The sequence below is a fragment of the Haliaeetus albicilla genome, chromosome 6 (genome assembly GCF_947461875.1).
Source record: "Haliaeetus albicilla chromosome 6, bHalAlb1.1, whole genome shotgun sequence".
In the NCBI taxonomy this organism is placed as follows: domain Eukaryota; kingdom Metazoa; phylum Chordata; class Aves; order Accipitriformes; family Accipitridae; genus Haliaeetus; species Haliaeetus albicilla.
In genome coordinates, this window is record NC_091488.1 from 5,838,594 (window position 1) to 5,851,844 (window position 13,251).

Genomic DNA, 13,251 nt, shown 5'->3' on the forward strand with positions numbered 1-13,251 from the left:
GAAATACAGCAAAAAATATAGATTTGACTGATACTGGTTGTGTCCGCCAAGTCTGATTTTAAGTGTAAGGTTTTTTGCTAGCCATGCATTTACTCAGAACTTGTTTTCCTCTTGCTGCTTGGTATACGCAGGAGTAACTGGATGACCACTGAATAGCGTTCTCATCAAAGACCTCCTGCTGTGAGCATCCACTACTCATATCAAAGGGGTGTTCAGAGCAGGGCTTTATGTTGAAAATGCAAATGTCAACAACTGATTATAATTTTTGCAGAAAATACTAGTATGCTTATGTGCTACTGCTGAATGCAGCTGTACCTACTGTGATGGTCAACCATGAGGCAGCTTGTTACTTGTGAGAGTCAATGGGCTCAGGACTAATTCATATTTCTGCAGTGCATTGCCCAATGGTATATTACTTCAGAAGAAGAAGGGACAGAGAGACCTTCTTCCACTCAGCAGGAAAAACTTTAGCAACTAGTTGGAATTCAGAGGGAGCCAAAAGCAAACAGCATTTAACAAATGGGGAGCTGATGCCTGTTAACAAACTGCCACTGTAAACTAAGTTAGGTGGCTTCCCAATATCGTGAGGCTACAAAGGTTTAGAATTTATGGAATCAGTGGAATTTATCTGAAATAGAGAAAAGGATGCGAGATAACCATCTCCCAGAAAATTGTTACTAAACCTCATTACCAAGACAATTAGCTTTTTATGGTTCAGTCTCCAGGCTTCCCGTACAAGAAAGCGGTATTTCCAGCAACATCGGCCCCTGCCAGCACTGATGGAGAAAGAGTTTGAAGGAGTTTAAGTTAATGGAGCCTGCTGGCATGGGGACTTCTGTGGGATCTAGATCACCTCAGTATTCTTCAAGACAGGTCAGACACCTGGATAAGAAAGGAGTATTTTTGTTGTTTTTAATATCTCTGTTAATCCACATGAACAGGTAGAATGTGAAACGTATTTGCCTTTTGTGCAGAGGTACAGTAAAACTGATACAGTGGTAAGTAACCAAGCAATAAAGATCCTGCAAAATGTACTCTGAAGTTAGGTGATAGAGCAACAGTGCCACAAATAATGTCTAAGTTCTTCTCACATAATTTGTCATTCATGCAACAAAATACTCTGGGCTATTATAATTCATTTTGTGAGTATTGGCAATACAGTGAACACAGCATCTTTTAATGAGCAAGTAATGGCTGAGACTGAGTTAGATTGCTGCCAATCAGAGTGACTGAGTACTAAGTAAAAATCTTTCAGAAGATGATGACAATTTTAAGCAGAAATCAGAAGGAAAAAATGTACTCGATTGGTGCAGGAAAAGGAGATAGACTATTTTAAGGGTAAGCAACACTATATATGTAAGTAGGCATAAAGTGCACGTAGGAGACTGAAAGGATAGCTAACAGAGGCAGCAAAACATTGTGTGAAATAGTGGACATGTCAACAGAGAAATACTGAGGTTTGAAAGAAAACATCTGTTTTGCTCTTTTTGAGCTTGGGACTTAATAACCATCTAATGGGGGGCTCTATAAAGAAAACAGGAAAGAAATTGTAATTAACAAGTTGCATTTAGAAGTCATCAGCACAACTAAATGAAACAAAACTCTGAAAGGAGAGGTCCTGGGGTTGCTATTAGGATACGCCCAGGGACTGAAGACTAAAAGCAGTGCTAAGAGAAAGTCGGATAAAGAGGGTGATGGGCTGGAGGCAGTGTGTCACCAGTGGGAGGACTGGCTCTGCAAAGAGATCATTAGAAAGCGAGGGGAAGGTGCAGAAAAAGCGAGTCGTAAATTATTACAAGGCAAAGCCTGACAACAAGCCAAGAGAAGACAAGAATGGACAGCAGGAATATGGTTTGTTGAAAGTGGTGGAATGACCTAGAAGAATGTGAACACTGAAAAGATTCTTGGAGCTGGACGACAGGAAATTGTTACTGACCTTATTAAGAGCTGTTTTAGTGAGAAAAGGGTACAGAAGCTAGAAAAGACTGGGCAGGAAAAAAACATGGACTGGAAACAGACGCAAATTCCAGGAAAAAGGAGTGCAATGTTCTGGATACCAAAGTGTCAGAGGAGAGATTTGTTTTGTTTTATCAAGGACAGTCCTGAAGAAAAAGAATCCTATGTAAGTAAAGAACTAGCAGATAAGCTTCAAAGAAAATACATCACTAGAAATGTAAAGTCTTAAACACATCATTTTGATATGCTCTTGATGTCTAAGGGACTGAAGAAGTTAAGCAAATAAGACTTGTTCTCGAACATCCAGCTATTTGATGTTCTAAGCGTCATTCGTCCAATTTCTTGTTTTGAAATATATTATCTGTAACTGATCAAGAAACTTGCTATGACCTCAAAGGAAACTTGTTTCAAATGGGAATTTTCTCCTTCTAACAAACAATGTCTTTAAACCCTATTTCCCTCACTGTGACAAGCCCTTTGCTTTGAGTTTTTACTGCTGCACATCAGTACAGCATCAGCTCGACAAATACGTTTTCCTTTGTCATGAACAGACCATATGGCCTGTCATTCATTGACTATTCCTTCTCTTTTTTTGGCTAATTTCTAAATAGTGTTCACACAAAAAAAACCCCAAACACATTAAAATTGAAGATTCAGGTGGGTAGGTTGGTGTAAGTTTAGTTTCAGAATACTTCAAGACAAAGATATCATCTAGAAACAACAAAATTCAGAGCTGTCTAATGTGCTTTTCAGTCATCTCTGAAAGTACTGAATATGGCTGTCACTTAGAGCCAGCTTTTCTTTTGTGCTTCACATCAAAGGCAATTATGAAAATAATGGGGTTTCTTTTCACAAAATATACAGTAATTTTCAAATTATAAATGCAAGCTCTCTATACCTACTGAAACTATCATTGTGAGGTTTATATTTAAAAAAATATCCACAATCCTATAGGTTTGGGTTGGTGAATATCTCTGAATGATTATTCAGCTACAGAGTTCAGTTTTATGTTTTAAATGGCTTAATTTCAGAATGATTTTTTAATGAACTTGAACTAGCATGTCTTACAAAAGACACATTGAATATCAACATTGTGTCGTGAAAGCAAACTTTTAATATTCAATGACTACTTTTTTATAGTCAAGATTCAGCAAAACACAGCAATAAAAATAATTGAACATCACTGCTATAGCTAAAAGCTGATAAATACACAGAAAAACATTTCACATTAGAACTTCTCATGTACTAATGAAATTTGCTCAGTAAAACTGGCAACTGCAGAATGACTGGAGCTGGTGATAAAATGGAAGTAGAGGATGCTTTTAAACACAAAACTAAATGAAATGCAAATTAATGACATGCAAAACTGTAATCAAGATGTAAGAAAACCTATCATAAAAATGTAGGCTTGTTTACTTCAGAACTTTTCTAAGTTTAGCTGTTTAATCACGTTTATCAAAGTCAGTACATGATTTAGAGATTCCAGGGATTCTCAGCAAACATGGTTAAAAAACCCTCACTGATAGGAATTTTGCTTTAAATACTTTTAAAATTGTTCCTTAACTGTTTGGGCAGAGGTAGTCCCAGTGGTAGTAGACTACATATATGTGCATATAATGCATTATTTTAACCTTAAGATTCCTATCAAATTTGCATTTTTAAACCTTCAAGTGAAGTTTGAGTTGAGGAGTTGAGGGAAGATTCGCCTATGAGTTTACTTCATATTGCTATTATCTCTACGGTTATATCTGAAACTAAATTATACACAGATTTCCTTAGGGGTATTTACAGTCTTCTCTGTGACTATAATCTGTTTACTACTGCTGCTGCTGTTGTTGCTAGTATCTAGCAGTATTTGCAATTGCTTTAACTTTTTCCACGTTTTCCAAAAAGAGTGTAGGTAAGGTCAGCCAACAACGTTGCCATTGATGAAGTCCTAAATGCAATTAAGCAGAATAAAATTGAAGATTAAATAGTAGATAAAAATCACTGATCTGGGAAGACATATGCAGCTTCTGATTTTCTAATGAAGGTGCAGCTTTTCTGTGTTTCAGTATGCAGTAGAATCCATTAGCTTTTTGTCACATTCTTTACAATGTTAAAATGTATATCAGTTTGTTTATAGAACCTCTGGGATAGCAGATGGTGGATTGGAAAATACTTCTTGGAAACAAAATGTCTTTTAGTATTTCAGTATTTTTATTCAATTGAAATTTAATATCTTACTTTTTATTTGTCTTCCTCATATTTGTTTATTCCACATTTTCAGGTCACAACAGCTAAAATACTGGAACAAAACCAATAAATTTGTATGACCATATACTCTTAACTCCCATCTCCTTGAGATGTTTATGGGATATTTCCTGCTGCAAAGGTGTCTCCTAATTATGAACAAAGTATTACATCCATGTCTCAACTAGAAATGCTTTGGGCTGTGATAAAAATCTTAACATGGTGTTTCATGTTGGTGATATAGTTGAGATGTTTGTATGAAGTCATGTGTTCCAGAGTCAAACACATTAGTTTTCTAGCTAGCCCTTTAAATTTTAACTCCATGCCTATAACCTCTCTCTAGCAATTTTTCTTAGTATGCTTCATGCAGGATATCATAACCCTCAACTGTTAAGTTTTACAACATTTTCTCCAACAATACAGCTTTTAAGCAAAAAAAATGGAGTTAATTTTGTTAAAAATGAGGCACGAAAAAATGTATCTTTGCTCCTCTACTCCTATATTAGCTCTGCAGTAGCGAACAGAAAAAGCATCTTGAAAAGAAAAACAGCAGAGAGGTACATCTTGAAATTCAAAAGGCAATCTGAGCTATTTACTAGCTAGATATCTAAAGCCCTTTTTTCTACTTAAATGTTAAAAGAATAGAAAGTTTTCTAGAAAATGTCTAGATAATACGAAATACATAAATGAGACTGAAATAGCACAGGTTTAGATATTTAGATTTTTTTACAACCTTTATCTATTGCATGAAAATTCAAACGCGAATGTTAATCCCCTCTCCATTAATTTACCACACAATTTCATTAACATCATAGCATGTAAGTTCACATCATAAAGTGTGAAGTATAGAAATGAAGAATAAAACTCGAACCAAAAACTTTACACATATTTACAGCAACCTGCATTATTAGGAATTTAGTGCTGTATTAGGTGAGTTTGTGCCCCCCTCAAACTCCCAACCTAACACTTACATACAGCATTTACGCAAACAAATTTTGCCCCTGCTGGAAAAAAGGAGGGAGGACCTAGACATACAAAATGAGTAGGTATTAGGTAGCAAAGTTGGACCTCTACTGACTACTCTACTCAGTAGACGTAGACACCATTTGGTGACTGTGCTAGGCTGGTTATACAAAGAGCGCTACTTGATAGTGACTCTCTGTTGTGTTGTACTGTAATCTCATTTTCTGAGCTCAGTTGCCATGGAAAAAACGTGAATGCTTGTCTCATCAAAACTACTTGTAAGAAAAGCAGTTCATTCAGAGATGTGATGCATTTTTTTTTATGGTTTGTTTTTCTTGAATTATCTAGCCATAGATTTCCCAATATAAAAATTTATCTGATGAATACTTGAAATTCAAAGCAAATATGTAGCATGCAAGAGGCTGCCAAACCTCTAGATCATGTTTGAAATTGTAATTTATCTGATAAAGTTCAACTTTTAAATCAGAAAATGAGAAGTAAGAAAAATGAATATAGATGAATTGATCATTCCTAACCTATTGGTTAGAATCTTTACTTAAGTCTAACTGCAACCTTACTGACATTCACACAGTTCTCAGTTAATTCATTTTATGTTTCCCTTAGAAACTATAGCCCCTAAGCATAATATATACACAAATTAGTTCTCAGGCTTGAAGGTCTAAAGATAAGGATATCACAGAACTGATGTACAACACAGAACTGATTTCAGCTATTATCTGACAAGAAAAAAAAAAAAAAGAAATCATTGTAAGGGATTCGATAAGGAGAAAAATGGGTCAAATAATCCATAGTCATGATTCAGTAAGTAAAGACTAAACAAATCTCTCAGGACAAGAAATGTGTCAAGACAGGTGGAGAATATTCTGAAAAATAGGAACTTATTACAGTCTGTAGGAGAACTGGCATCTTAGAAGGTCAGAGAAAGAACAAATGCAAGGGAGATTCAGCAGCTTCAGTGAGTTCATTTTGGAAAAAAAGTCAATCCGGGAAAAAATCTGACCTTGCCCTGACAGCCAGGCCACTTAGAGAAACAGAAGGAGCCCAGCTGATATGTCCGATTACTGCATTCTCAGTCTGCCCGTGATTGTTGCATTGCCCTAGATGCCAAGATGAGAGCATTACACAGTCTACCAAGGTCTGTGCATCCATAGCAAATAGAGCTGGTAATGTAAATTGTACGTGTCCATATCCACTACTTTTTCTGCTGGTACTGAAACATTTCTTAAAACACACAAATGTTACAGTCTTGCCTTGTATTAGACTGATAAGATCATAAAGAAGACAAAAAAGGCACAGTAGGTGAAGAGGGATCAATTTAATGCTGACTCTCTTATTATATAGATGAAATTTTTCTCATATGGAATGGGGAAATAGTTTGAGCTGGCTGCATCAGAAGAAATGCTGAACCAAGGGCAATGCAGACAGTGGATGTGGCAAGTTCTGCTTTGGAGAAGCTCTCAATCTTCGGAGGAAACAAAGGAATTATGAGACTTCTTGGTGTAACAAGAATATGTAAAAAATCTGAGATATTGTTCCCCATTTCCTTGAAGATTTCTTTGGACAGTTGTCAGAAGCTGTCTTCCCTTTGTCTGTCATCTAAATTAAGGATGTAATTGATCTTTAAAAAAAGAAAAGTCTGACAGGCAAATCTTTCTATTTTTTTCCCTTAATGTGTCTAATCTTTTCAAGTTCAAAGCATTCCAGTGGAAATCAAACATAATTCCTATTTTTGAATCCTGCTCATTAAGCACACAATGTTTAAAACATGGGCTTGAAGTATATGGCGTTACATTTTAGCTATCAGGAGCAGCTGTAAAATCTACTTTTTTATGGAGAATCTGGCATATACTCTATAAAATAGGACCATATTGTATAGATGTCATTCAACTCTGTAAAAATTATATTGGCTATGTTAATTTTTTATTAATTTACTTCAGTTGTTAAAAGTAGTCAGGCTACATTTAACCGCTGAAGTAAAATGGAGCAAATAGAAATGAAGTAAAAAGTCAAATTCAAGCAAAAAATCACATCCAGCTTACAATAAATATAACAATTTCAGCGACAATAAAAGTAAAATATTTAAGGTTATGTAATTATATTCTATTACTCTATAAAGATGTGAACTCCTCGTACAGTATCAAAAGTTTACTTTTCACATTACTGCCTATAAAAATAGTTCATTTATTACTCTCCTAGCCCTAGAGGTGGAAAACAGCGAGTAGCTGGATTTAATGGGTTTAAAACGTTGATACGTTCCTTTTAATTAGGAAAATAGGAAAGCCAGATTCCACATAAAATTCTCTCACCCAGCTCATTACCTGCATAACGCCTTTTAAGATTTAACCTGCACGAAAATTACCCCTGCGCTATTTAACCTCTCTGTAACGCTTAACACCATACGCGCTTTGTGAAAATTAGTCCTGACCGAATTTGACGACAAAGCTTAAGAAATTTACTATCCACTTAAATATGAGCACTGTCGCATCAAGAGGACCAAGTCCTGTAAGCGTTGGGTAAGCGCCCGAGGAAGCTGCTCTCTGCCCTCCGCAGCAGGCCCTACCTTCCACGCGGCTTTGGTAGGAAAACACATGGTTTCCATCAATTACTGCCCTTAACGAGAGGCTACAGCCCTGCCCGCAGCCCCTGCACCAGCTAGGATAGGATAAAATTGCTGCTGAGTACTTATAATTCATTTCAAAACAAATTAAATCCCCTTCAGTTGCTTCGCATGTGAGGGCAGTAACTCCCTGCTGACAGATGGTAACGAAGAGCAGACCCACGGTATCTTCCTGAAGTGCTCTTGCTCAGTCAGCGGGAACACATCTGTTTATAACCTCCGCTTTCATTTTAAAGGTAGTTAAAGGCTCAAGATTTCTCATTTATTTACACTCTGAGTTTAAATTTTCGTGACAAGTTTTGGAACCAAGGCTTCACAGCCCTATAAATGACAAAGAAAAACTCTGCACTTGGACAACCCTCTAAGAAATATCAGATATTTCATTTAGGTTTTTATGCTAGACAGCATGATAATTTACATCACATAAAGGCAGACTGGAAAGTATTATACTTTTTCTTTCCTTCACAATAGTTTCAATTTTCATATAGAGAGTTCAGAACTGAAAGACAGGAAAAGATCATAATAGCTGTGCTTTTAAGAAGCCAAAATAATACCTTCTTGGTACTTGGTGGATAGGTTAACTGTCAGCCATACACATGGTTCTCATAGCTCGCTCACAGCTTCACTCACTACATATACATAATCATACATTATTTATTTATGGTTCTCCATGTCTCTCTGCTCTGACAGATACTTCCTACTTGCTTTTGTGTCTTGTACTTATCTACATTCTGCAAAAGAAACAATTAACCCAAGTGATTTTACCAGAACAGCAACTCTTTGCTTTATTTTATCTCAGTAAAATTTAATTCAGATAGATTCATTTATCCAGTCTCTAAGTTGAACAAAAGTAAAAGAATCATGGCTTCAATCTGTTTGCTTTCACAATGAAAACTCAGAGCTCTTAGCTTTTTTCTGTGTTGAAATTCTGCATGGTTAAACAACAATTAAAAGAGAGATTAAAAATTAAGCAACAAAGAAGTATCTTTATAGAAACTGGACCGCTAGATCTCCAGTGTGAAATATGGAAGAACTGCAGGATCTAAAACTAACAAAAATGTATGTCACAAGCTGATGCATTTAATGCCAAGTCAACTACTCCGATAGGAAACTACAACGTGGAAGAGAGTAAGCAAGTAGAGATGCGTAGTCCTCGGAGTTAGCTCACTGCATAGCTAATTTATATAGATAGGCTCATATGGATCTTCTGAAGGAGTGAAATCTGTGCTTCTGAGAATCCAGCTTTGTCCTCAGCAGGACAAAGTTCAGTGAACTGCTATAATCTGTATAAGAAAATAAGCTTGGCTGGGAAATAACTTGGAAGGCTTCCTTTGTGGGAAGTACTGAGATGAAAGACTACTGTATTTTTGCAGAAGCATTTTAAATCCTTCAAAAGAATGGGCACAGCAAGAGGGTAAGAAGACAGACACTATTAACTGGCAAGTCAGTTATACAGAGGAAGAATAATGTCAAAACTTAGTAAAAATATAGAAGTCACACATACTGAATTTCAACACATCACGATGGCAGGACTACTGAATTTTTTTTTTTAGAGCAAAAGTATGTTGCAGACTTCAACCCAACTCCTCCTCCTTACTCCAAAGCAACCGAGATCTCCTAGCACTGCGTAATGGACACGTTTGCTGAGCACAGGACAAGCCACACACAAGAGCGATGCAAACGTAATTCAGAATATAGCTGCTTCATGTCCCCTCCTGCCCCGCAAGGACGGATGCTGAAGAGGAACTGGGTTGTGCAGCATGACCGAATGCTTCTTCTGGTGTTTCAAAAGCCAAGGTAGACATTTGATTTTGCTATCTATGACTGTTTTGGAGCAGCTCCTCTACCTGTTTGATTGGAAGATAAGAATGTGCATGCGTATGCATGCACGCATGAGATCCCTTTCATCGTGGGGTAAACTCTGCTAAGATGTGATCTAACCTGAATTACGACGTTAAAATCTGCAGCCTCCCTACCTTCATTATCTGTCTTTTTTAGAATTTGAGACTTTTTTTTATCTTTTGGTATTCAGTAGTCTTTGTGCTGTGCATTTTTTCCATTTGCTTTTCAGATTTCTGAGGTATAGTAATTGCCTGTTTTGTCTCCTAAAAACTTAAATTTAGAAATTTTAATGAATACCTAAAACATTATTAAAGAGTACAGACATGCCTGTGCCTGCTTTTGCCTTCCCATTTTTCTGGGTTGCACTCCAGTAAGAGTAGGATCAAGGTCTTCAAAGAACAGGACTGCTTAAACTATTTTTTTATATTCCTCTCCTTTTTTAATCTAATAAAATCTTTAAATCCTGTATCAGACAGAAGGAATATATCAAGGGGGAAAAAAAAAAGATAAAAAAGAAAAGGGTTGGATAAAATGTGTTTTTGAGCAACTTTACGTGTTTTAATGCAGAGGCAAAATGGAATTGTTTTAACTCAGTAGCACCTTGTGCTGGGCAAGTGCTCAGTACCCAGGCAGCAACGTCCACTTGCTGCTTGGGAAGCCGAGATACTTTTGTTGTCCCGGAACACAAAAATTTGATTTCCCCAGTTTGCTAGGGAAGAGAGAGGTGGGGCTGAACTGTTGGCCTAGCTCGTCATCTCCATGAGGAAGGAAGCACATACAAGGGTGGAAGGAAATCCACCTGAATGCAGCAGCTGGTGCAAGGCCTTTAGACTATAATTTTCATGAGGCTGACAATAGACCAAGAAACTACAAAATGGCAGAGACTGGGAATAGCTGAAACAGGTTGTACACTGTTGATAATTATATTTTCCATGGCAATGATGCCTACACCAATACAATTTGAAAAAAAAAAAAAATGCTGGCGTGAATAATCTCAAGAAAGAGTTATTGAAGTGATAGCTTTAGAGGCAGCTAGTTGCTACAGATTAATCAACTGTATAAAAAGGAAATTTTAACCAGGAAAATCACAAGGCTTGAAGATACCTAGCAGTAAGTAAACATCACTGCTGAAGATTTAGCACTAAGTACCGCCTGATTTATGGATTTATCAAATGCTGTGTCATTGCAAATGTGAAAATGATGAGATAAACCAGTTAAGCACCAAGGAAAAAACAGAAAAATGAAAAATGTTAAAACGTGTAGGAAATCTGGTTAACGAAGGGGGCTAGCACCAATATTCTACACCGATGACAGAAAGAAAATTATGTAAACATGAAGAGAACGCTACCTGTAGCTGCTTAGTCTTCATGAAAGCTCTTTTAGAGAAGTAAGAACTGATAGAAAAGTAATACATCAAAGATTAAAGAAAGAATAAGCTAAGTTAAAAAGCTAAAATCGTACAGAAAACAATTTAGTTGTGTGTAAATATGAAATATGAAGGATGAGAATTAATGAAAAGAAAAACGACTGAGGACAGCTGGAGAAGGGAGTAGATGTAACAGCTCACTAAGACTCATTAAAACTTGACCGGTTTGTTTTACATCTCAAGGACAGCAAGTTTTTCTAGAAAAGATGTGGCTGAATTTAAACTTTAATTAAATGAGTAATGCTACAACTCTTTATGGCTATTAAGATATTTTCTAAAGTGAACAAAATAAATCAACTGTATTCCTTTGAATTTGTAAATGGCCTAGAACAGAAATCTAAAATCTAGTAAGAAATAAGGAAGAGCACCACTAACCGTTTTAGCACAAATAGTCAACAGTTTCCCACAGCTGCTGGACGTGAGTAGCACAGAGAGGGGTGGGAAGCACAGCGTGAAATGCGTTTTGCGCCTACATTAAGAATTGCCAAGGCACCTCTCCCCATAATGGCGAGTCATGCCATGGGAAAGAGAAAAGGAGGATCTTTTCCTTCATTCATAGTCATGCCATAAACTGACTCCTACACACCAAAGCATTGACTTGCTTTCCAGCATTTGTCTCCTGTAGATGCCCCTCCTCCTTGACAGAGCTTTCCAGCTTCCTTCCGAGTGTTTCATTTTTCATAGCCAAATACAAACATCGGAAAAATTACAGATTTAATTCAACAGAAAAGCAACTTAGCCAGGTGTAACCATACCTCTGAATTGCACTACAGACTTAGTTTTCTTCACGTGTAACACAAACGCTTGTTCTGAAGCTGCTGTAGCAGTTCACCTTGTGAAAGTTGCAACTGAAGTGCCACTGCAAGAGCCATCTGCGACCAGATGGCTTCAGTGACACTAGTTCAGTTTGCAAAGTTTTTTGGGAATATAAGGAGGAACATGTGAATGTGTGTATTAAACAACACCCATGTGTCAGTTACTTGCACTAGTCTTTATCACAGGTATTACATTACCTGTTTCCTTCAGAACTTATGTATATGTAGTTCCTGGCACATGTTACAGATAATAAAGAGATAAAAAGAGATCAAAAAAGTATTAAAACTTCTTTCTTATTTACCATGTAATGGCTCTGTCTAGAGCACTAGAAGCAGGTGTTTCCAAATTGTGGATTTTTTAAATTTTCTTCTCATCTGTTATGCATACACATCTCAAAGCAAACTAGATTAATTTGGGAACTAAACTCAAAAAGAATAGTCCATAGGGACAAATTTGTCCCTTGTCATTCCTCAGCTACAGACTTTACCAAGTACTGTCCCTAAAGGAATTCATAGTATAAAGTATACGCATTGCTAGGTTAAAAAAACAGTGCATCACATTCACAACTGCAATTTGGAATGTTTTTTTTGGTTTTGCAAAACCTGCCATACGTACTCTTCAGTGGGCAATGGTACAAATTAAACTAAAATCCAGATACCCCAAAGCTTTACTTAGTTTGCAGGTGATTTACGGTAGCATAAACCCAAACGACTTACAAATCAGTGCATCCTAATGTGTTTTTAAATAACAAGCACACCTCTGTGGAATTTAGTGCACAATTCACTCCTTCTTGTTCTTCCCATTTAGACACCATAGGAACGGTTTGCGGTAATCTAAGAAAATTACTAACTATCCTCTTAAATGACAAATGTAAATAGCTGGAATGAATTACTATTTATACTCACTTGATATAATACGGCACTTTGTTTGGTGAGATTGCCCTCTCCCAGGGGCCTTGGACAGAAGCTGTTAACAACAAACAAACAAACACATAAATAAATAACTGCACACATACATTCATACATACAAACATACCTAGAAGAGAAACATGGAGGTCAAGTTCAAAGCAAACAGGAAAGACAACGTTAATCTCTAGAATTACAATTTTACACTCGGCCATGCTGATAGAGGTCTGTTTGCTCAGTTGCCCGTGAAGGCAGGAAGGATTAACCCGCTGTTCTGAAATTTCTGTCCTAATCTGAGAGAAATTGAACTCATTCAGCTGCAAAGATAAATACAAAAAAACCTCCTTGACTAGTAAGCTTCCAGAACAGCTATGAAGCAGAGCAAGTAACCTATCTTCCTGGCGTGTTCTTTCACAGGGTTCCTCCTGCTAACATGTTTAACTTCAATTTCTTTCCTTGTGTGGTCAGCGCTT

At 36.8% G+C, this 13,251-nt stretch overlaps 1 protein-coding gene across 23 annotated transcripts in view; it reads right to left on the minus strand.

Moving 5' to 3' along the window:
* DMD (dystrophin) overlaps positions 1-13,251 on the minus strand; it is a 1,308,223-nt gene that overhangs the window by 105,868 nt on the left and 1,189,104 nt on the right. For all 23 annotated transcript variants that reach the window (XM_069784897.1, XM_069784898.1, XM_069784912.1 and 20 more), the window contains one exon: positions 12,779-12,839. In XM_069784897.1, the coding sequence (XP_069640998.1) occupies positions 12,779-12,839 (61 nt within the window). The remainder of the gene's footprint in view (positions 1-12,778; positions 12,840-13,251) is intronic.